The following is a 24,777-nucleotide window of genomic DNA, read 5'->3' as shown; positions in this document are numbered from 1 at the left end:
TATACGGGTCGTATAGACATATACAGACACCATGACGTCATTTGTATTGATAATCATTACCATCTTAATGAGACGTATTTGATGTCAAGTATTAAGATTAGTAAGATGTTATGATAATAAAGAACTTACAAGACAATACATTATTCAAATGACACAAATACGAAACAAACCCGAACTTCTACCTTGAAGTTCTCACATGTCAAGCGAGTATGATCAACAATGCTTACGTAGGAACGCGATGATCATTGGGTTCACCTTCTCTGGAAATTGTTCTTGAACGAAATGGCTTCCTTCGGGTATATGTTCTATCTCCAAATCGGTTGCAAAGTGTTTAACCATTCCACTCTTTATATAATCATCCACTCCCGGAAACTTTAAAAAATAATCCTTGTCCCCTAAGATCAACAACATCGGATTCTTGATTACCTGATCTTCAATGTTGTACTCTTCTTCAACAAGTGACCAATAGGGAACTTTGAGTGAATTAAGAAAACCGGATTTCTTGTACAGAGATCCGTAGGTTGAAAGATCCTCCTCCGTGAACCACAGAGGTAGAGGGGTTGATGCGTCAACGATATCCATAATCTCTTGGTTTTCGTTGACGATTGGAATTTCATTCCGAGAAAACAAGATATAGATGTTTCGTACAACGGTTTTGGCATCAAGACGCCCAAAATCAGCTTCAGCTTTTCCAGGATCCTAATAATATACTGATTGATGTAAATAGTTTTGTAAATGAACAAGAGCGGGATGTGTTTGTTTAACTTTAACCGAACAACTAATATTTTTGTTCTCTCTTTATAGCAATTGCTAAACTTTGTTAAAAAAAATAATAATAAGGTAGGTATAGAAGCAAGCTAAAGTTGTTATAAAAAAAGGAATAGAAAGACAATAACAAAAATATAAAAACGTTAAAAGGGAAATAATAATAATAATAAATTAAATTGAAACCATAGAATTTCTAATCAAATAAATGGTTTCATCAACTCATGTAATACATGTATTTTTTAACCTAGTTTTAAATATTTATACATAAATGAATGGACATAAACTAACTTAAAAGAACGAACAAGGCATATGCTCACGAACATATAATTTGTAAGACGTACGTACCCGCCATCTATTCAAATAGCAACCTTCCGGCAACTCAGTTAGGAAACTTTCGCGTCTGAAAGGCGTACGTGGAATTCCAAGTGCTATAACTCCCTTGTCGAGTACCGAAGCGTAAACACATAAGCCGGTCTAACCCCGGTGTCTTTACATATTATGAAAATCTACAAATAAAATTGTTAAAATTATTATATATGTCACAAGTAACTTAAACTAAAGAATTAGTTTCTTTTTTCTTTTCTTATTGAGTAGTTTAAATTACATGTTTTTTTCATTACTAACAGTATTTGAACCTTTACCATATAGAAAGACAAAGTCTTAGCCAACACTTTGATACCGCTAAGCCAAAAACGTTTTAATTAAATACATTAGTTAATGCACCTTATCAATGGCGAGCGAATCAATGATCGCCAGAACATCGTTGACGATATCATTGAATCCAAACTTCTCGATGTCTGGAGGTGGATCCGAGAGGCCATAGCCTCGACAATCGAGGGAGATAGCTCGAAAACCGGAATCCACAACATCGATCATCTGGTGACGCCAACTGTACCATATTTCGGGGAAGCCGTGGATGAATACCACCACCGGTGATGACTCATTACCGATCTCGGCTAAGTGAATCTTCAATCCGTTAACTTTCACGAATTTGTGCACAATTTGATCCATTGATACAAGAAACACAAAATAAATGAGTGTAAGGTTATGTTAATGATATAGGGTGATAAAATATACTAATGTTAATGCATGGGACTTATTTTAAAGTTTTATTTTTTAAAGAAAGTTATTAGTTGGTGGTAAATAAGATATGTTGCAATTTGAACAAAGTCTAAATAAGAATGAAGTTTATTAAACTTTAAGTCATATAAAAAAGAGTAAAACATTTAAATATAATTAGTTGATGAGTATAACTTATGAAAGTTTATATTTTTAAATCCAGAAGACTCAGACTTTCGTTATTTAGAAAGACAAAACATTATCTATCGGTAGTTCGAATCTAATGGTCGTCATAAATTGAAGAAGCAACAAAAAATGAAAGTAGCAACGCAGGATGAGAAAGCGGGACGGGAACGGCTCCCACTCCTTAGCCTTCGGGGTGGAGAATCAGGACGAAAGGGGAGGAGCGAGCGCCATCTACTTCGTCCATCCCAAGGCGGCTATGAGGCAAAGCCAGGTGGTCGACGAACCCCGACTTGACATCCCGGCAGGGCGAAATTAAAAAAAAAAGAACTATATATATATATTTTTTAAAAAGAATATCTATTCTTAATTTTTAAACCTAATTACTCAATTAATTTAAGATTTAAGGCCCGATGTTTTTATTTTTGTCTTCAAACCAAAAAATATTCACGATTCTTGGAGAAAGCCCTGAACCTGATACCAAAATAATTTGATTTCTAAGTTGTGATTTTAATTTATTTGTTGTATTCATATTGACTTGTTTAATGATTTACTTAAAAAAGTCATTTTTCAATTTGACATGTTAACATGTGTATATTTTTAACAAAGAACAAGTGACTTGTGAACATGTATAAAATAAAAACAAATAATAAATAGTTATGTCAAATCATTTACCATACCTTTACCCCATTTATTACAACACATATACACCTTAGACCATATGCTATGGGACGCCATATGCTATGGGACGCCGAGGAGGGGGTTTTTTGGGCGATGAGGGCGCGGAAGACCGCGGTGGGGCGCCAACGAAGGTTGGGCAGCGAAGATCCGACCGTTGCAACGGCCGACGCGATTGATTGATTTTTGGTGGCCCCCCTCTTAACAACTCTCTCCATCTATCTCTCTTTCTCTCTCTCTCTCTCTCACACACACATATATATATAATAGGGGCGCCATTGGAGCATTAAACCATTGCGGGGCATCTTTGAGGTGGGGATTCGATGCCCTCATGCTTACGTGGCGCTGACGTGGCACGGTGGAGGGGTCTCGGTGCTTACAACTCATTTACAACCCGTCAACCTGTTTAAAGTTTACATAAATGGATTGCATGGTTCGTTTTTGGGTTTGATATTAATCATACATTATTCAAATGAAACAAATACGAAACCAACCCGAACTAGTCACAATACATAGGTAGCTTTAATATTAATCATACATTATTCAAATGAAACAACAATGATTATGATCAACAATGCTTACGTAGGAACGCGATGATCATAGGGTTCACCTCCTCTGGAAACTGTTCTTGAACGGAATGGCTTCCTTCGGGTATATGTTCTATCTCCAAATCGGTTGCTAAGTGTTTAACCATTCCGCTATCTATATAATCACCAACTCCTGGAAACTTTAAAACATAATCCTTGTCCCCTAAGATCAACAACATCGGATTCTTGATTATAGGATCTTCAATGTTGAATTCTTCTCCAAGTGACCTATAAGGAACCTTGAGTGGATTAAGAAAACCGGATTTCTCGTATAGAGATCCATAGGTTGAAAGATCCTCCTCCGTGAACCAAGGAGGTAGAGGGGTTGATTCGTCGACTATATCCATAATCTCTTGGTTTTCGTTGGCGATTGGAATTTCATTCCGGGAAAACAAGATGTAGATGTTTCGTACAACGGTTTTGGCATCAAGACGCCCGAAATCAGCTTCAGCTCTTCCAGCTTCCTACGAACAAATTAACTATGTAATCATAGGCCTATAGACTATCTGAATAGGATATATGTTCATTTTGTTTGTTTGTTCAACTTAAATTGGACAAAAGATCGAACAATTAACCAAACGAGGTTTTCTTGTTCATGTTCGTTTGTTAATAGTATAAACAAATAGTTCATGAACACAAAAGAACAAACATATATGGATGAACATAAACATACATGAGAGGGTGACATAACATAGTGAACACCAACTTAAAAGTGGATGAGAACATTAATTTATTTTATTAAGATTGACAATTAATAAAACTAGACTAAATTGTTATGAATGATCATTTAAATTCTTGTAACTAGATGTTGTTGTAATTGGCCTAAGGAAATTAATCAAAATATTAATGAACGTGAAAGAAAACATATTAAATGAACGAATGTAAACGAACACAAACTAGTATGTACCCTCCATCTATTTACATAGAAACCTTCCGGCAACTCTGTGAGGAACTTTGGGCGTCCGAAAGGCATATGCGGTACTCCAAGTGCTATAACTCCGGTCACCCTCGTCGGGTACCGCAGGGTGAACACATAAGCTGGCCAAACTCCGGCGTCTTTACATATTATGAAAATCTACAAATAAAATTGTTAGTCAAGGTATTAGTTAGATCACAACTTAAAATATATATATAGGATTAGTTTTTCTTTTTAATCTAATTTATTATTATTATTTATTTAACGCGGTATGGGACTAAGCCAAACAACTTGTGAGCTACTTGAGACTAAATCGTGGAAAAGCTTGATCAAGCCGAGCTTAAGTGAACTCGACCTCAACTCTAAAAATAAGCTTGTTTAATAAACGAGGCCGAGCTTCACTTATGCTTGAACCAGCTCGCGGGCGTATTATTATATTTAATACATATTTTTTTATAATTATTAGTTTATAAAGTTATGAGAAAAATAACTACATAATATATATTATGTGATATATAAATTATAACTTAAAAATATACATGTATAAATAATTATAAATATATAAAAATTAATAAATGAAAGCTAAGCAGCTTGAGCATGACAAACTATTCACAAACTCGAGCTTCAGAAATAAAGTTCTAAAAAACTATTTACACCTATAACCCTCACCACATAGAAAGGCATATCTATATTCTTTAAGAGGTAGCCTCTTAAAGAATTAGTTGATGTACCTTATTAATGGCGAGCGAATCAATGATCACGAGAAGATCGTCCACCATATCAGAGAATCCAAACTTCTCGGGGTCCGGAGGTGGATCCGAGAGGCCGTAGCCTCGACAATCAAGGGAAATAGCTCGGAAACCGGCATCAGTGACTGCGATCATCTGGTGGCGCCAACTGTACCATATTTCGGGGAAGCCGTGGATGAACACCACCACGGGTGATGACTCGTTGCCGATCTCGGCTAAGTGAATCTCCACACCATTGACTTCTACGAATTTGTGCACGATTTGATCCATTGCTAGTGATATTAACAAGAAACAAGTGACTAAAAGGTTAGGTACTTAGGTTGATACTGGATATTAAGGAAGCACAATAATATATAGAGTTTGACACTTGTCACTAATTATTAGATTAACAATATTTTGTCTTCGATGAAACTTTAAGTACAAGAGTGTTTTCAGGAATCTAGATATAATAATGATTTATGCATTATGCATGGCCACTTACTTTAAAGTTTTATATTATATTTAAGAAATGGGACAAAATTTAGTGGGAAATTAAGAAGACGACTACTTGATTACCTATTTTCATGAAAATAGTCTATAATTTCTCTCTGACGTGGCACATACTTTCTCTCTAGAGAGAGAATTTTCCATATTATCTCACTGACTTGGCGATAATGTAATAAAATATTATTATTATTATTTTGGGCGAGAATTTTAATTTTTTTTCTCTCCATCATTTAGCAATATGCTTTGGTGAAATAATCTTTATAAAATGATGGAGTCTATGTTCATTTTTGTTAAAATGCTTAGTCATTTGTTCTGAATTATACTAATATTTGAGTAAGACTGTTTATAATTTTTGACTCTCGAGACTTAATCCATTCAGAAACACTATTAAAGGAAAAATTCATCACTGTAAAAAAACCTTATTGGTTCAATTTTCGAATATGAGGCCATAAGGTCATAAGTCTCAATTATTATGTTATTAAATCAAAACCAATTGCACTTGTGATGAATTATTTTTGGATCAATTTGAACAAAGGCTAAAGTTTAATAGATAAGAATAAAGTGTAATGATTTTGATTTTGAAGTTATATGAATAAGAGAGAAGCGAAAAGTAAAGTTTAATATTAATAGATAAGAACAAAGACTAAAGTTTAATAGATAAGATAAGATGTCTTATATAGATTTAAAGGTTGAAGATTAAAATAAAACTCTACATATATTTACAAATAAAAGAAACGAAAAGTAAATTGGAAATTATAATAATTTATAGAAAATATAAAAAATGTGAAAAAAAAGAGAGAGACTATAAGCTTTACAAACATATATTTAGAAAAAGAAACAAAACAAAATAAAAGTAAAAAAGTATAGGAAATTATAGCGAGATGTCATCAGAATTAAAGAAACTACAAGGCAAAACGGAGAAGTGGTATAAGACCACGAAGCCCGCTGCGTAGCCTTTGGGGCGGGAGAGTGGGACATGAGGAGCGGGGCGAGTGGCGCCCACTTTGTCCATCCTAATATAAATACAATCAGATTTTAAGTTATCATTTTTAATTTATAAGTTGTTTTATAATTACAACTCATTTACAACCCGCCAACCTGTTTGAAGTTTAGATAAATAGATTGCATGGTTCGTTTTTGGGTTTGATATTAATCATACATTATTCAAATGAAACGAACACGAAACCAACCCGAACTAGTCACAATACAAAGGTAGCAAGCTTTAATATCAATGACACATTATTCAAATGAAACAACTACGAAACCAACCCGAACTTCCGCCTTTAGGTTCTCTCAACAATGCTTACGTAGGAACGCGACGATCATCGGGTTCACCTTCTCTGGAAACTGTTCTTGAACAAAATGGCTTCCTTTGGGTATATGTTCTATCTCCAAATTGGTTGCAAAGTGTTTAACCATTCCGCTCTTTATATACTCATCCATTCCCGGAAACTTTAAGACATAATCCGTGTCCCCTAATATCAGCAACATCGGATTCTTGATTATAGGATCTTCAATATTGAATTTTTCTTCAAGTGACCTATAAGGAACCTTGAGCGGATTAAGAAAACCGGATTTCTCATATAGAGATCCATATGCCGAAAGGTCCTCCTCCGTGAACCACGAAGGTAGAGGGGTTGATGCATCGACTATATCCATAATCTCTTGGTTTTCGTTGGCGATTGGAATTTCATTTCGGGAGAACAAGATGTAGATGTTTCGTACAACGGTTTTGGCATCAAGACGCCCGAAATCAGCTTCAGCTCTTCCAGGTTCCTACGAGCAAATTAACTATGTAATCATAGGCATGTAGACTATCTAAATAGTTTATTTTTCGTGTTTTTTGTTTGTTCAACTTAAACCAGACAAATGATTGAACACAGATAGTTAAACGAGCGAGGCTTTCTTGTTCATGTTCGTTTGTTAATAGTATAATGGTTCACGAACACAAAAGAATGAACATAACTAAACATATGTGGATGAACATAAACATACATAACTGAGTGAACACCAAATTAAAAGTGAACGTGAACATCAATTTGTTAGCCTAAAAAGTTAATAAAAATAGATTAAATTGTAATGAGTGATACTTCATGTCATAAAACTAGATTTAGTTGTAATGGGCTTAAGGGGTATAAATCAACATATAAGTGAACATAAATGAACAAAAACATATATAAACGTAAATGAATGGAATAATTTAAATGAACTAACGCAAACGAACAAGACATAGGTTCGTGTTCCTTTCTTTACTTAAATGAACAAAAAAACGTTCTTGTTGGTTTGTTTTTTAGATAAACGGACATAAACGAGTACATACCCTCCATCTATTCATATAGAAACCTTCTGGCAGCTCTGTGAGGTACTTCGGTTGTCCGAAAGGCGTATGCGGTATTCCAAATGCACTAACTGCGGTCACCCTTGCCGGATACCGGAGCGTAAACACATAAGCTGATCTAACTCCGGCATCTTTACATATTATGAAAATCTACAAATCAAATTGTCACAATTAATTAGGTATTATTTTGATCAAAGGTAACTTAAATTATAGGATTAGTTTTTTCTTTTTTTCTTTATATATTGAACAGCCTAAGTTACACAATTATTTTATCACCTATGGGATTTGAATCCTCACTAGGAGTGCAAACGAGCCAAGCCGCTTGTGAGTTACTCGAGATCAAGCTTCAGTAAGCTTGTTTTAGTAAACAAGCCCGAACCCAAGCTTCAGTACTTATCAAGCTTAAGCCGCAGCCTATTATTTATATTTAATACATGTTTTTTTAATAAATATTATTATATATAAAGTTGTGGGTGAAATAACTACTTAATATAAAATTTTAAATTAAGTGATACATAAAATCATAATTTGAAAAATATATATGTATACCTAATTATAAAAATATATAAAAGTTAATTAATATGTATATCTAATTATAACCCACACCACATAAAAAAGACATAACATTATCCAACATATTGATACCACTATGCCGAAGGTAAGTAAAGGATTAGTTAATGTACCTTATCAATGGCGAGTGAATCAATGATCGCGAGAAGATCATCGACCATATCGTTGAATCCAAACTTCTCGGTATCCGGAGGTGGATCCGAGAGCCCGTAGCCTCGGCAATCTAGGGAAATAGCTCGGAAACCAGCATCAGCGACCGCGATCATCTGGTGGCGCCAACTGTACCATATTTCGGGGAAGCCGTGGATGAACACCACCGCAGGTGATGACTCGTTGCCAATCTCGGCTAAGTGAATCTTCACTCCATTAACTTGTACAAATTTGTGAACAATCTGATCCATTGGTTCTTGAATTGTTGTTCAATGGTGATTTTAACAAGAGACACAAAATAAATGAGTGAAAGGTTAGGTTGATAACTTAATACTTGTCACTATCTAATTATTGGCCAAAAATATTTTGTCTTGTGTAAGGTTATTTTGGGGAATCTGGGTGAAGAAGATACCCATGTGATATGTCATATGAGTAATTGATTTCTGAGTATATAATCATAATGATTAATGCATCATGCATGGCCCTTACTTTAAAGGTGTCAAAAATACACTACACATATTTTTCTTTACAATTCAATTATTGATTTACATATAAAGGGTTTTCTCATTTTTATGTTTTCTGTTAAATATTACATGTAAATGCTTGGAGCTTGGACTGGATTTATAAACGTTGGGCTTGCTGGATTTAATAATGGGCTTGTAGCTGAAGAGAGTTGAAGGTCCAAGTTGTGAAGGCCCATTTTGTTATTATTTCCGTTCAGTATACATAATACATATGGGTTTTTTAGAGACTTTTTGATATTGAAGATATTATTTCTTTCATTCGTTTTTCTTCCAGACGTTCATCACTTTTGATTAGTATTCACTTCTTGAGAATTCATTGTATTTTGATTAATAAAGATAGTGAAGTTAAAATTCTGACAGTCTATTATACCTAACACATTTGAGTTACTATTATTTAGTTTAGAAGATATTTTTTTTTTTTTTTTTAGACTTTTAGTCCAATTTTTATTATGTCACTTAACTTTGTTAGTATTTTGTTGTTAATCTTTCATTATGCGCCACTCATGGATATTTTGGTAAGTTATAATTTATGAAAGTTTTATAAATCTAAAGGGAGAAGATTAAAATAATTATTTTTATATATTTACAAAGAGAAATTATAATAAATTTAAGGAAATATAAACAAATAAAAAAGAAAGAAAAAGGTTCTATACTTAACAAATATATAAAAAAAATGAAATAAAAGTAAAATGTATAGGAAACAATAGCGACATGTCATCAGAATTCGATGAAGCTACGTTGCAAATTGGAGAAGTGGGATTGGACCAACGGCGCACACTACGTAGCCTTTGGGGGTGGGTGGGATAGGAGGAGCGGGGCGAGTGGAAAACACTCCGTCTACTCTAATACAAATACGACCAAATTTTAAGTAGTCGGTTTTAATTTATTTTTTGATTGTATTTAATTAAATTATCATTTTCAATTTGATATGTATAAAACGTCAACCTATCAACATGTTTATAAAAAAATCTATGTTTACAAGGTCAACCCGTTTATTGAAATCCGACTACATGTTTATGTTTACAACTTGATTATAATCTATTTACGACACAATCAACCTGTTTGAAGTTTAGATAAGCGGGTGCATGGTTCATTTTTGGTTTACATGACTCATGTCCGGGTTTACATTTTCAACATTTCCAAAATCAGATGACACGAAAATGTTAAAATTTTGGCATACATAATTCAACTCAAGATCTTTAGACTGTTTTAAAGCTCAAAAGCACTTTAACATTTGTTGCGATTGAGAAAACCGAGTATGAGCTCATTAACCTGATCCGGGAACTGTTCATGAACAAAATGACAACCTTCAGGCACGTAAACGATTTCTAGATTTGGTACATGTTTGTTGACCGCCCCGCTCTTCACATATTCCTGCATTCCTGGCCACTTGAATGAATAGTCTTGTTCACTTACGATAACCAGCGTCGGAGCCTTTGTTTTCGCTTAATTAATATCATGTTTTCGAGATTCAAATTTCTCCCCAAGTGACCTAACACATGTATATCATTTTTGCCACCTGTCAACCGTCGTGTATATATTAATGTAATAGGTTTAGTAACTACCTGTAAGGAACTTGAAGTGGAGTTTGAAATCCTGACTTTTGATATAGTTCCGCATATACTGCAAGATCCTCCTCTGTGAACCACGACGGTAGAGGATCCGACGGGTCAACCAAATCCATTATCTCCTGGTTTTCATCGGCTATCGGTATTTCACTTCTAGAAAACATAATGTAAATGTTTCTCACCACTGTTTTAGTATCAAACCGTGCAAAATCAGCTTCAGCTCGTCCTGGTTCCTGGTGATAATAAACAATTTCGCTCATATCAACTCAATCGTCATAACCATCATAACCAAACCGATAACGACATAACCGGTTGGTTGGTTTAATTAATTTTTGAAAACCGCCAAATGCGAGTCAGTTTTGGTTAAAGATAATTCCAAGCCTGCCATAACCAAACTGACCCATTGATTTAACCAACAATATTTTGGGACTAACTTTCATCAAACATATTGTCTGGCTGTACCATTTTGATGTTTTCGGTTCAATGTTTGTAGGGGTGTGCAAGAAATCGAAAAAAGCGAAAAATTCAAACCGAAAAAACCAAACCGAAACAAAACAACCACCACCGGTTTGGTTTGGTTTCATGTTTTTGTAAAAACTGCACTAACGGTTCGGTTTTGGTTTTGCATGTAAAAAAAACCGAAAAAACCGAACCGAACTGATTTCCTAAATTTTTGTTTTTTATATTTTATTTAGGTAATGTATAAGAATTTAATAAATATGTAACTCCAATATTTTCTGATCAAATTTATAATAGTCTATTATTTTACAATTAATAAAACTATTTATACCAAAATTCATTATTTTTTGTCAATTTTTTGTCAAGCTCAAATGGTAAAAACCGAAACCGAACCGAAACCATAACGAAATCCAAAAAACCGAAACCGAAAAAACCGAACGGTTTCAAAAACTCCAAAAACCAAAGTTTTGATTTTCGGTTTGGTTTTAGCCAAAAACCGCACCGAACCGCACCACACACACCCCTAAATGTTTGTAATCGAATTAACTTGGATTTCATTGTTGGATTACATAAAAGTTGTTTCTTTAAATATTTGATATTAATACTACCGAATATATATTTTGTCGGATAATGTTATGTCGTGTTTTTTAATATTTGGTACCAAACTTTTAGGCACAAATACATTGTCTTGGTTGCGACTTGCGATTAACCAACTCATTATAACGTATCGATCATGGCTATGGGTTTGGCCCAAAACCGCCCCAAACTGACCCTTAACATTAGCTTTTAACATTACTAGTATTATCACGCGTACCTGCCATCTACGAATGTAGAGACCTTCAGGGAGCGTTAGCTTGAAAGGCGCATTAGGGTGCACAAATGGTGCACCAAGTGTTATAATTCCTGCAACTTTCTCTGGGTACAAAAGTGCAAATGTGTAGGCAACTTTTGTTCCAAAATCTTTACCAACTACAAACACCTAATAATGTCCACATACACATATTTAGAATAATTTGATGTCCAAAACATTTGCAGCCCAAAATTTATGAAAGTTACCAAAATGATAACACATAAGAACCAAGGGGAGAGTGCAACAAAAAACTAAAAAGTTACGAGAAAACCGAGAAAACTAGTACTATCAACCAATCAATTTTTTTATTTTTTTTAATTCATTACTTTCATCTATTAGATATGTAAAAAAGATAAAAATAAATATATATAAGAATATGTAACTCACAAAGTTACATATATGTATCTCATTTAAAGTACATATACGTAGCTAGGGGTGTGCGGTTTAGGTTAGACCCGAACCGGGCCCGTTTAGTCATATTCTTGGGACCAGGGAGTCGACCTTCTTGTAAATAACCAGGTCTGATTAGTTCGGGTCTCGCGGGTCTTACCCGGTTTATATAAAGAATAAATGGTCAGACCCGAACCCGTTTATTGGTATCGTTAGGTTTTGGGACCCGACCCTATTGTAAATAACCGGGTCTTACCCGGTTTATGCTCATATTCTGGTCTGGCCATTAAGCGGGTTCAGTAACCGGGTAAGACCTGCGAGACTCGAATCAATCAGACCTGGTTTTTTACAAGAGGGTCGACTCCCAGGTCCTGAGAATATGACTAAACGGGTTCGGTTTGGGTCTCACGGGTCTTACCCGGTTTATGCTCACCTATAGTGTACAAGTTACATATACCTAACCTTTTGACATAAGTGTTATTATTATTCTTTTTATCTTTCTTACATTTCTAACCTTATAATATAAAGAAATGTGAAGAAAAAAATTAACAAATTAATTAGTCGGTAGTAGTCAGGGGCTCGCTACTTGAGATTGGCTTGCTAAAAACTCAAATCGAGCTTGAGCACGAGCTTGAGCTTTCGCTGAGGCTCATTTAATAAACGAGACATATCGAGGTCAAGCTCGCTCGCGAACCTAAACAAGCTTTTTATCTATATAACTTTTCATTTAATATAATTATATTATAACATATATTATGTATAAACCTATATATAAAAATGTAAACTAATATATCCGTAAAAACTTAATAAATAATAAATTAGCCGAGCCGGCCCAAGCCGAGCTCGAGCATGAAAACCAAAAAAATCGATCCAAAACCGAAAAAATTGAAAAAATCGAAATGAAGCAAAAAAAGAAAAAAAAAAAAAAAAAAAAACCCGAAACCGAACGGTTTCAAAATCTGAAAACCGAAGTTTTGTTTTGCAGTATAGTTTTATCCCAAAACCTCAAATAACCGCACTATGCACACCCCTACCGAGCCCTAGCCAAGCTCAAGCATGAAAAACTACTCACGGGCCGAACTCAAGCTCTAAACGAACCGAGCTTGAGCTCGAGCCATCTTAAGTTAAATCGAGTCAATAATCTGAACTTAACTGCATACCTTAGAAGCGTTGACCAAGTCAACTATCGAAGCAGTATCGTTGACCAGGTCAACGAATCGGGTATCCTCGAGTCGGGCCGGGATATCGGATAGTCCGTATCCTCTGTAATCGGGTGCAATGGCTCGGAAACCTGCGTTTGCGACTGCGAGCATTTGGTGGCGCCACGTGTACCATATCTCTGGGAATCCGTGTAGGAAAACGACAGCTGGCGACGACTTGGACCCAATTTCGGCCACGTGGAGGTGTAGTCCGTTGACTTTAAGTTGACTGTGCTTAATTTGATGATCCATTTGTGTTTTGTGTGAGAGATGAAAGGGTGTTATAAGTTGTCACTGATGTATAAACGGGTCGGGTCTGGTCGGGTCAGATTTATTTGATTTATTTCATATGAAATTAAAAGTGTAAGCGAGCTCGAGCCTTAAACGTATATTGATATATAATGTTATAGAAAAATACTAAATAATGTATATTGTATTATATATAAAGTTATAATTAAAAAAATATTTAAATAACTGTTGATGTATAAATAGTAAACAAGCCAAGTCCAAGCTGTACTCAAGCTTTAGAAATAAAGATCGAAACAAGCTGAACTCGAGCTCTGTGAAAGTTAAACGAGCTGAAACCGAGCTCTGTGAAAGTTAAACGACCCAAGCTCGAGCTCGAGCATAGTCGTGCTCGGTATTGACTCGTTTCGTTTGCACCCTATAGACGATACTATTAACATGAAATTAGTTACATGTTAGCTTAGTTGGGTCGGTTTTAGTTTCAGATTAAATCTTTGAACAAGTTTAATTAAATGAATCATGTTTGTACAGACTGGTAAACGAGTCGGCCGAACCCAATTTTTATAAACCAAACAAAATTATGTTTTATGTATATGTAAGAAATAAAGGTAGAATCAAAAAGAATTTTCATAGTAAACTAAACGGACCATATTGGTGTCAACATGCGTAAACTCGTATCATGTTTAAGTGTATGACATGATTTTGGATACATGTGGTGTTTGGATTTTGTTAAACTAAAGTTCATGCTAAGATATACTCACCAACCCAGGTACAAGACCTATAACATATAACTTGTGATAAAATTTCACCGGAAAAAATTGAATTATTTAGTATTGTAAGCTATATAAGTGTCGAAACTTTAAGTTTGTAATGATATCAAAATGAATTGAACTAATTCCGACCAAGCATTAGTACCAATATTGCTATTATTAGAAGTGATGCTTGTATTTGATTTTTTTGGTTTTTAATCGATGTAAAGCACGTTTAGATATCCTTTTAGGCATATCATGGGCTCACGATTTTATATTTCTGATTTTTTTTTCCCGGTTGCTATAGCAAGTGCCAGTGTTATAACGGGCTAAACCGATATCGACTGAAGTCCTAACATGGGCCCCACTTGAATCCCACTGATAAATCTTGAATTAACAACTTAATAAGGATAACAATTAACAAACATATTTATGTTTTAATTTTATTTTAAATAAGGTAAACAAGCATCCCTTAACATTTTTAAATAACTAAATAATGAATATAATAATAATAATAATAATAATAATAATAATAATAATAAAAAATAGCATAATACAATATCAAACTAGCAATTTGAGATGCTTACCTTATTTTACTAGGAATTTAAAGATGTGAAAAACCTCAAGTTTTAATTTATTTATTTTCTACTCTTTGTCCGACAAAAAGTAATCATTCTAGAAACACAAAAGTAACTCATTTCATTTTATTTAGAATATTAAAAGTACACATAACATGAGAAAGTAACACACTTAAACACTTGGTCGATAAGGAACATCATACCTAAACAATTATCGACTTTGGCAACTATAATCGTGCTAATTATTTCAAACCTAACGTAGATAGATAGATAGATAGATAACGCCAACAAATGCAAAGCCCTAAAATTTGTTGCGATTAATAAAATCGAGTATGAGCTTATTAACCTTGTCCGGGAACTGTTCATGAACAAAATGACCACCTTGAGGCAAGATTTCGACTTCAAGATTCGGTGCAAACTTCTTGATCTCCCCACTCTTCACATATTCCCCCATTCCAGGGAACTTGATCAGATAATCTTCTCCCGGAATGATAAACAATGCCGGATGTTCAACTTTCACATCACCTTGTTGCGGATATCCATTTGGATCGTCTGCTTTCCTATAAGGAACTTGTAGTGCAGTTTGAAATCCAGTCTTGTTATACGCTTCCCCATATACTTTAAGATCCTCCTCTGTGAACCAAGATGGTAGAGGTTCCGACTGGTCAACCAGATCCATTATCTCCTGGCTTTCACCAGCTATAGGTATTTCGCTTTTAGAGAACATAATGTAAATTCTTTTCACAACGGTTTTAGCATCAAACCGTGCAAAATCAGCTTCAGCTCTTCCAAGTTCCTAATCAAAAGTTTAGTTATTATTATAAAGATATGTCGATCAATACAGAACCAGTTTTAAGTAAAACTGAATCTGTATTTAATTGAGCACACCTTTTTGTGTGTGTATATATTATACAATGAGTACCCGAAATCTTCGAAAGTAGAAGCCTTCGGGGAGAGCTAGATACCCGTGGTGCGAACCGTAGGGCATGAATGGCATCGAAATTGTTATTATTGCTGTAACCTTTTGTGGATGAAATAGTGCAAACAAGTACCCGACCATCGAGCCAAAATCTTTACCAATCACGTACGCCTAACAAAGTGCAAATACAAAGGTGGTTTAGTGTATAATTAAGCCACATATTTTAATATTAAAAAAAACACTAGCAATAACTTTTATGCTATTTTTTAACCGTTAATCTACTCCTAAAATCTACCTAATCTGTCTACTGTCATATGTGAATCCTCAAACTACAGGTGTTAATAATTTGGTTTAAAACTGTGAAACTGTCTCACTGTCGGTGGTCTCTTTTTTTTAAATATTGATCAGTCGGTTTCAAAATTTTCAAACCATAACTAACGGTTTGGTTTACGATTCAAACTTAAAACCATCAAAACCGGGTTATGAACACCTCTAGCTAAGTCAGTAAGTCAGACCAGATGATGAGCCTGTTAATTTACTCCTAAATCCACCTAACATGTGTAATGTAACATGTGAACACTGGCGGATCTTAGTGTGAGCCAAGCAGGCAGCTACCTACCCAACTTTTTCATTCGGCAGTGTAATTAAAAAAAAAAGTGTATGGTATGGTTTAAAATTATTGTTTAAAATCCACCGGCCCACCCATATTATGTGTTCAATATCCGTCGTACGAGTGTTTATGGTTTGGTTTAAAATTTTTGAAATCGTCTCACATATAGGTTTTTTTAGCTATTTCAGCTCAAACTGTAACGAACAGTTTGGTTTACGGATAAACCTTCGTAACGGCGAGAGAGTCAAGGATGGAAGCCGTATCGTTGATCAGGTCACGGAATGTAGCCTTTTCGGGTTGTGGGGGTACGTCAGATAGTCCGTATCCTCTATAATCGGGTGCAATGGCTCTAAAACCCGCGTTTGCGACTGCGATCATTTGATGGCGCCATGTGTACCATAGTTCCGGGAACCCGTGTAGAAAAACGACAGCTGGCGACGACTCGGACCCGATCTCAGCTACATGGAGCTTTAATCCATTGACTTCGATGTAAGAATGCTTGATTTGATCCATGGGTAAGAGAGTGAGTATTATTATTAACTATAAGAGTGAGTGTGTGTCTTTAGAAGTTGCATTTGGCATGTATATATATAGTAGTTGTGTTGGAAAGAAAACAAATATTAAGTTTGGAATTAATGTGTTCTCCGAAACCTAGGATTGTAGAAAATCAATCAAATCAAGTAATTCATTAATGGGCTTCTAGTTGGGCCTTCAAAGCACACGTGCATAATATGGAAAAAAGGCACATCACACAACTGGGTGTTTGGAGGTTTGGCAGAAAACAACAGGCCCTTGGCTGTTCGGCACGCAAATCAAGAAGAAATTAAACATTGTTTTATTCATGTTTGAATTTGTTTTTGAAATTAACAGTGTTGTATAAACAATTCCATGTGTTGGTTGTTTAAACTATTTGTATGTGTTGGGGAATTTCTGCAAAATCTGAGATTCGTGAAATACTTTCAGATCAAAATTATTTGTTGGTTCCCAAATGTTTTGACCGGATAAAACTTAAATTGAGTGCAAGAATCAGTGTGGAGATTGAGAGAGTTTTTATGAACTATTGATTGTATCATATGATCAAACTACGTTATATTAGGGTTTGAGACATGGATGATGATAACTGATTTGCAGTTATCACAACAGTTATCAAAATAATAACTGAAAGAACGCTCTTGTTTGTTTCATTAAATTTTGTAACGAAAATTAATTTTCTAATATGATTTTAATGAAGCAACATGTGTCCGTAACAAACCGACCTAGCTCGACCCCAGCCAGGGGCTGCCTCCCCTTGGACCCTGCTACCAGTGGCTCTGACCCCGGACCCCCGCCAAGGGGATGTTGCCCCCTTGGAACCCCCATGACTTTCGCCCCTAAGTTCCAATTATAATATGATCAAATAAGTGTGCACCCTGCACCCAACTTATTTAGATTCATATTACAATTAACTTGATCAACGAGTTAATTCTCAATTACACTAAAATCACTAACAATATGTGTTAGTAATCCTTGCTTTACAACTTGTTCGGTTGATGACAAAACCTAGAAGCTTGTTGGGTGACATAGAATAGGTTAATTCACACAAGTAAATAGGTTAATTGAATTATAAACTATCAGTGGACAAAGATCTGTTTTTTTATTTACCATCTAAATTAACCAACTTTCCAACACCATGTCTATAGGTGTCCAATTATTCAAACGAGTTTTGTGTGAACCATAGAACCTGGAACCCGGAAGAGCCTGTTAATTTACTCCTAAATCCACCTAACATGTGTAATGTAACATGTGAACACTGGCGGATCTTAGTGTGAGCCAAGCAGGCAGCTACCTACCCAACTTTTTCATTCGGCAGTGTAATTTAAAAAAAAAAGTGTATGGTATGGTTTAAAATTATTGTTTAAAATCCACCGGCCCACCCATATTATGTGTTCAATATCCGTCGTACGAGTGTTTATGGTTTGGTTTAAAATTTTTGAAATCGTCTCACATATAGGTTTTTTTAGCTATTTCAGCTCAAACTGTAACGAACAGTTTGGTTTACGGATAAACCTTCGTAACGGCGAGAGAGTCAAGGATGGAAGCCGTATCGTTGATCAGGTCACGGAATGTAGCCTTTTCGGGTTGTGGGGGTACGTCAGATAGTCCGTATCCTCTATAATCGGGTGCAATGGCTCTAAAACCCGCGTTTGCGACTGCGATCATTTGATGGCGCCATGTGTACCATAGTTCCGGGAACCCGTGTAGAAAAACGACAGCTGGCGACGACTCGGACCCGATCTCAGCTACATGGAGCTTTAATCCATTGACTTCGATGTAAGAATGCTTGATTTGATCCATGGGTAAGAGAGTGAGTATTATTATTAACTATAAGAGTGAGTGTGTGTCTTTAGAAGTTGCATTTGGCATGTATATACAAGTCCTTGGGTTGGAAAAATCAAGATGAGGTTTCTTACATGCATATATTTGTAATAATTTAAAGCACACGAGGTAAAATGGTTGTAATATTTTTAGGAGATCCGTCAGATTATATACATGGCCAATCTGTTTATGTTGGGTAAGTTGGACAATTAGTTGATGTCCCGTCATTTGAAATGCCGGATGTGGTACATTTTTCGTATAATCCGACATTTCAAACGGCGGTTCACGATGTTGGGAATTTCGGTTCAAGTGTGTTACTTGGCGTGCAAGGTTAAGTAACAAGATTTAAGTGGTAGATAATTAAAAACAAGTAAATGTGTTTAGATTTAATTGCTAGTATAATTAGAGTATTTTATCAAAATATGATGAAATGAAAAATTATTTACCAATATAGGTGATTTGAAAAGTATTTACTAAAATAGTGATTTCTTTAAACTTTTTTTCTCTCCTTCCTAACCTTATTGGGTTATTGATATAAAAGATTTTATATTTGAAAAAAAGTTATTTTATCAAAACAATAATAATTCCAACAGTTTGTACTTTGTAGGATCGTTATATTCTATCAAAAAATATTAAATTTTTCCTTAATATTATATAGACATGGCTGTAAGTTTTTCAAAACGATTTTTATATACAAATGTTTATATTCAATTTATATATAACTTTTACTAAGGTTTAAAGTCGTATTTTGCTATTGAGTTACCCAAAATAGTGAACTTGTCTAGCCAGCACTATTTGCAAAAGCATACGTAAAAAGTCGCATTTTGCTATTGAGTTACCCAAAATAGCCGGGCTTCGTTGTTCGTTCAGAAAAAAATGTTTTTCTTTGGGTTATCCTTCTAAAAGGATTAACACAATTTATACATGTTATTTTGCAAATTATAATAAGATCAATTTCATCTTACATGTTCATAAAATTATTTATAAAGAAACTAAAAAAATACTTTAAAGCTAAAAACATTTGTATTAAGAAAGTAGAATTTGTGACTCGTGCTTAGTCGGGAAGCAAACGAGGAAACTGTTTCCATAGTCAGCGACTTTCAGAGTAACTCGAGCCTTAGAACTAATCCATGGAGATTTATGTTGGCCCATTACTCCTAGTACCATAGCCGGAAATAGGTACGTGTTAGTCTTAATTGATGATTTATCTCGTTTCATGTGGACTAGTCTGTTGAAGGAAAAAGTGAAGTGTTCGATACCTTCAAGCAATTTAAAGTCATGGTGGAAGTGGAAAATAGTGAGAAACTTAAGACATATCGAACCGATCGAGGGGGAGAATTTACTTCTCGTGATTTCAATCGGTTCTCTGAAAACGAGGGTTTTATTCGGCTTTTAACCACTCCATATACACCACAACAAAATGGTGTTGTGGAGAGTCGAAACCGCACAATAAAACCCTCGTTTTCAAAGAACCGCTTGAAATCACGATAAATTCCCCCTCCCCCCTCGATCAGTTTGAAACGTCTTCCCTCACCCCGTCACCACTTGAACTCGTAGAAACTCGTAGAGTTTGACCAGGGATCGACCCGATATTTTTTGGTATTAACGCTAACGATAATGGATTTGACTCGGAGTCTATTAAAAGCGATACAAGTTCCAAATTATATGTGGGGTGAAGCGGTGAGGCATTCGACCGACGTGATTAATAAAATTCCTACTCGAGCGTTAAAAGACAAAACCCCGTATGAGATGTTAAAGCGAAAGAAAACGAATCTTAGATTTCTTAAAATTTTTGAATGTGTTACGTATTCAAAAATACTTGCGGGAAATATTAAAAAATTTGACGATCGTTCGACTCGTTTAATTTATCTCGGAAGCAAGAAATGTTTGGCGGAGTATCGTTTATACAATCCATCGAGTAGAAAAATTGTTGTGAGTTGAGCGGGTGATATGATGTTTGATGAAAAGCAAAGTTGGAATTGGGGTAAAGGTACCAAAACAATCGACGAGTAGGATCGAGCACTTGGCATGTTTTGGGTTAACTTTGGCATGTTTATGTTGGGTGAGTTGGACAATTAGCTGGTGTTCCGCCATTTAAAATGTCGGTTGTGATACATTTTTTGTGTGTTTAACATTTCAAATGGCGGATGTTAGTTTTTCTGGTCCGCCACTTTGGCTGGCGGTTCACGATACCCAAAGTAGCTTATCCCTATACATCAAAATGTATTTTGACAAACACCAGTCATCTCCATTTGAAATGGCAAGTGTCGTCTAGACATCCTGTTAAAATGGAAGGGTTAGTTTTGTAATACCAAGTAATAGCAGGGTCTGTTTTGTAAATACTGTTTTAGTTTTTTATTTTAATTTAGTTTCGCTTCTATTTGTATTTAGTTTATTTGGTGTTTGGTTTTAGTGTCTATTGAAAAATGAAAGAATATGAAGGATTCACAAATTAAGTGAAATGTTCACATGAATTTCAACTTTCAAGTGGGTTGAAGTCATTGAAACGTTCATTTTTCATCTTAATATTTAAGTGTGTTATTTCAGTTTTCATTTATGAAAATGAGTTAATTTATAAATATTAGAAATATTTTGATTTGCATTGACTCGGGTAAAAACGGGTCACTTTAAAAGGGTATCAGTTTAGTTTTGATCAATGAGTCAATATAAAAATGTACGGATTTCGTTCAGGTTTCAACGTGTCTTTTTAAAATCGTATCGATTTGGTTCAGGTTAAAATGGGTCATTCTCAAAACGTATCGATTTGAATCTGGTCAAAACATGTCATGTTAAAAAGGTTTCAATTTGGTTCTGGTTCTTAAATGGGCATTTGACGTGCCTCAATTTATTATGGTGCAATACTTTTCATATGAAATGTAAAAACAATTTTCGTAGTCAGTTAGTTATTATGTTTGTTAGATTGGTGTATGGATATTTATGGCATCAACTATGTTTCCAATCCAGGAAGAAAAGAAGACTGAATCATTCTTGGATGCTTATCGAGAATCTTTCCTGGATGCTTATTTTTTGATTTGCTTGCTTTCCAGAATAATGTTAGTAAGTTTGTTTGTTTTATATTAATATTATTATTTTTTAATTTATGAAGTCTATGTTTTAAAATTTTAAATTTTCTTCGTAAACATCTTAAATTTCTTCATAAACATCTTACTATGTAAAATCATTTTTTGTAAGTTTATGTATTCCAGTACTTTGTTTGCGTATGCGTATGAATATGAATTACATTTAAAAACATATTGTTGTCTCAAAAAATATATTAAAAAACTTACTTGTCGATTGATATTATATATGTATTTACTTAACGATTTCTATATTTCCCCACGTATTAATAACCTAGTAATAATAATAAAATAGCATAATACAATATCAACCTATCATTTTGAGATTACCTTATTTTACTAGGAATTTAAAGATGAGAAAGACCTCAATTTTTAATTACTTTTTTTTGTACTCTTTTCTCAGTAGTAATCATTCTAGAAACCCAAACGTAACTCATTTCATATTTGTTGTAGAATATCAAAAGTTACACGTCACATGAGAAAGTAACAAACATACACTTAACACTTGGTCAATAAGGCATATATCATACCTAAACATTTTATCGACTTTGGTAACTATAATAGTCCCAATTATTTAAAACATAACATAGATAGATAGATAGATAAATAGATAGATAGATAGATAGATAGATAGATAACGTCAACAAATGCGAAACCCTAGCATTTGTGGCGATTAAGATAGTCGAGTATGACCTTATTAGTAATTTCCGGGAACTGTTCCGGAATAAAATGACAACCTTGAGGCAAGGGTTGGACTTCAAGATTCGGTACATACTTCTTGACCGCCCCGCTCTTCACATACTCCTCCATTCCCGGGAACTTGGTAATATAATCATCTTTAGGAAGGACCAACAATGCCGGAGCTTCAATTTGATAATCCTCACTTTCCGGATATTCATTTCGATCGTCTAGTCTCCTGTAAGGAACTTCTAGCGCAGTCATAAATCCACACTTGTTATACGCTTCCGCATATACCTCAAGATCCTCCTCTGTGAACCAAGGTGGTAGAGGTTCCGACGGGTCAACCAGATCCATTATCTCCTTGTTTTCAGGTGCTATAGGTACTTCACTTCTAGCGAGCATAATGTACATCTTCCTCACAACGGTTTTATTATCAAACCGTGCAAAATCAGCTTTGGCTCTTGCATGTTCCTATATCAAAAGTTTAGTTATTATTATAAAGATATGTCGTTAAATACAGAACCAGTTTCAAATGAAACTCGATCTGTATTGAACACACATTTGTGTGTGTGTACGTATTATATAATGAGTACCCGAAATCTTCGAAAGTAGAAGCCTTCGGGGAGATCTAGATACGTGTGGTGCGAACCGTACGGCAAGTATGGCAGCCCAAATGTTATTATTGCAATAATCTTTTGTGGATGATATAGTGCAAATAAGTACCCAACCATTGATCCAAAATCTTTAGCAACAACGTACGCCTAACATAGTACAAATAGACATAAAAATGGGTTTGGTAACATGTTATAATTGCCACATGTTTGTATACTTTAGAAATAATAATAAAAAATAAAAATAAATCAACTAGAGAGAATTTTATATTATTATTTATTAACGGTTAATCTACTCCTAAAATCCACCTAATTTTGTTAACTGTCATATGTGAATTCTCAAACTATAGGTGTTAATTGTTTGGTTTAAAAATGTGAAACCGTTTCACGGTCGGTTATTTTTAGAAATTTTTGATCAGTCAGTTTCAAAATTTTAAATATAATGAAAAAAAATAAAAATATATAAACTACAGAGAACTTTCTATTATTTTTTACCGTTAAATCTACTCCTAAAATCCACCTAATTTTGTTAACTGCCATATGTGAATCCTCTAGCTTACATGTGTTGATGGTTTGGTTTAAAATTGTGAAACTATTTCACGGTCGGTTTTTTTAGTAATTTTCGATCAGTCGGTTTCGAAATTTTAAAACCGTAACGAATGGGTTGGTTATTTACGGTTTAAACTAAAAATCGTCAAAACCAGACTGTGAACACCTCTAGCTGACTCGGACCAAGTGATGAGTTTGTTAATCTACTCCTAAATCCACCTAACATGTCTATTGTAGCATGTGATGACAGTGACGTAGTCAGAATTTTTTTCCTAAGGGTTCGGAAAATTTCGAGGGACGGACGGCCGATTGTTTATCACTTATATTTATGTTTTCTACGGGTTATATGTCAAAATACACTAATATATTATATAACACTAAAACAAAATTTTGTGCGGGGTCGACCGAACTCATTCCCCTAAAGCTGCCTACGTCCGTGTGTGATGATGTGAACCCTCAAACTACGGGTGTTTATGGTATAGTTCAAAACTTGTGAAACCGTCTCACATTTAGGTTTTTTAGTTATTTCTGCTCAAACTTTTCAAACTGTAACGAACAGTTTAGTTTACATACCTTCTTAATGCCGAGAGAGTCGAGTATGGAGGCCGTATCAGCGGCCATGCCACTGAATGTGGTGTTTTCGATATCTTTAGGTATGTCGGATAGTCCGTATCCTCTGTAATCGATTGCAATGGTTCTAAAACCCGCGTTTGCGACTGCGACCAGTTGATGGCGCCATGTGTACCATAGCTCTGGGAACCCGTTTAGAAAAACGACAGCTGGCGACGACTCGGTCCCGATCTCAGCTACATGGAGCCTTGTTCCATTGGCCTCTATATAAGAATGCTTGAATTTATCCATGGGTAAGAGAGTCATGAGTATTATTATTATTAACTATAAGAGTGAGTGTGTGTCTTTAGAAGTTGCA

General features: G+C 34.9%; 4 protein-coding genes and 1 pseudogene across 7 annotated transcripts; all 5 read right to left on the bottom strand.

The window, feature by feature from the left end:
• Nucleotides 1-51: 51 nt before the first annotated feature.
• On the bottom strand, nt 52-1,898 carry LOC143621103 (epoxide hydrolase 2-like; annotated as a pseudogene). The gene is made up of 3 exons (XR_013151455.1): nt 1,492-1,898; nt 1,114-1,274; nt 52-699 (listed from the first exon to the last, which is right to left on the bottom strand). The product of XR_013151455.1 is annotated as an epoxide hydrolase 2-like (transcript).
• A 1,193-nt stretch (nt 1,899-3,091) lies between these two features.
• On the bottom strand, nt 3,092-8,788 carry LOC143621180 (epoxide hydrolase 2-like). 3 transcript variants are annotated; one of them, XM_077092687.1, is made up of 3 exons: nt 4,923-5,229; nt 4,183-4,350; nt 3,092-3,739 (listed from the first exon to the last, which is right to left on the bottom strand). In XM_077092687.1, the coding sequence occupies exons 1-3, from the start codon at nt 5,208-5,210 to the stop codon at nt 3,257-3,259; spliced, it is 939 nt and encodes a 312-aa protein (XP_076948802.1). In that variant the 5' UTR covers nt 5,211-5,229; the 3' UTR covers nt 3,092-3,256. The 3 variants fall into 3 exon arrangements, with proteins under 3 accessions (XP_076948802.1, XP_076948803.1, XP_076948801.1); XM_077092688.1 differs by lacking the exon at nt 4,923-5,229 and adding an exon at nt 8,448-8,788 and having other exon boundaries at nt 3,100-3,739; XM_077092686.1 differs by lacking the exons at nt 3,092-3,739; nt 4,183-4,350; nt 4,923-5,229 and adding exons at nt 6,509-7,202; nt 7,747-7,914; nt 8,448-8,783.
• A 1,471-nt stretch (nt 8,789-10,259) lies between these two features.
• On the bottom strand, nt 10,260-13,726 carry LOC143621181 (epoxide hydrolase 2-like). The gene is made up of 4 exons (XM_077092689.1): nt 13,436-13,726; nt 11,850-12,014; nt 10,574-10,809; nt 10,260-10,500 (listed from the first exon to the last, which is right to left on the bottom strand). The coding sequence occupies exons 1-4, from the start codon at nt 13,724-13,726 to the stop codon at nt 10,455-10,457; spliced, it is 738 nt and encodes a 245-aa protein (XP_076948804.1). The 3' UTR covers nt 10,260-10,454.
• Nucleotides 13,727-15,287: 1,561 nt separating this feature from the next.
• On the bottom strand, nt 15,288-17,099 carry LOC143621179 (epoxide hydrolase 2-like). Its single transcript, XM_077092685.1, has 3 exons — nt 16,802-17,099; nt 15,970-16,137; nt 15,288-15,843 (listed from the first exon to the last, which is right to left on the bottom strand). Exons 1-3 carry the CDS (start codon nt 17,087-17,089, stop codon nt 15,349-15,351), a joined length of 951 nt encoding a protein of 316 aa, XP_076948800.1. The 5' UTR covers nt 17,090-17,099; the 3' UTR covers nt 15,288-15,348.
• Nucleotides 17,100-22,636: 5,537 nt separating this feature from the next.
• On the bottom strand, nt 22,637-24,777 carry LOC143621102 (epoxide hydrolase 3-like). Its single transcript, XM_077092621.1, has 3 exons — nt 24,423-24,777; nt 23,283-23,450; nt 22,637-23,160 (listed from the first exon to the last, which is right to left on the bottom strand). Exons 1-3 carry the CDS (start codon nt 24,723-24,725, stop codon nt 22,666-22,668), a joined length of 966 nt encoding a protein of 321 aa, XP_076948736.1. The 5' UTR covers nt 24,726-24,777; the 3' UTR covers nt 22,637-22,665.

Source organism: Bidens hawaiensis, unplaced genomic scaffold, assembly GCF_021521415.1.
Source record: "Bidens hawaiensis isolate Kalapana, Puna unplaced genomic scaffold, B.hawaiensis_p1.1 tig00002772_1, whole genome shotgun sequence".
Lineage (NCBI taxonomy): Eukaryota > Viridiplantae > Streptophyta > Magnoliopsida > Asterales > Asteraceae > Bidens > Bidens hawaiensis.
This window is presented reverse-complemented; position numbering and strand designations above follow the sequence as displayed.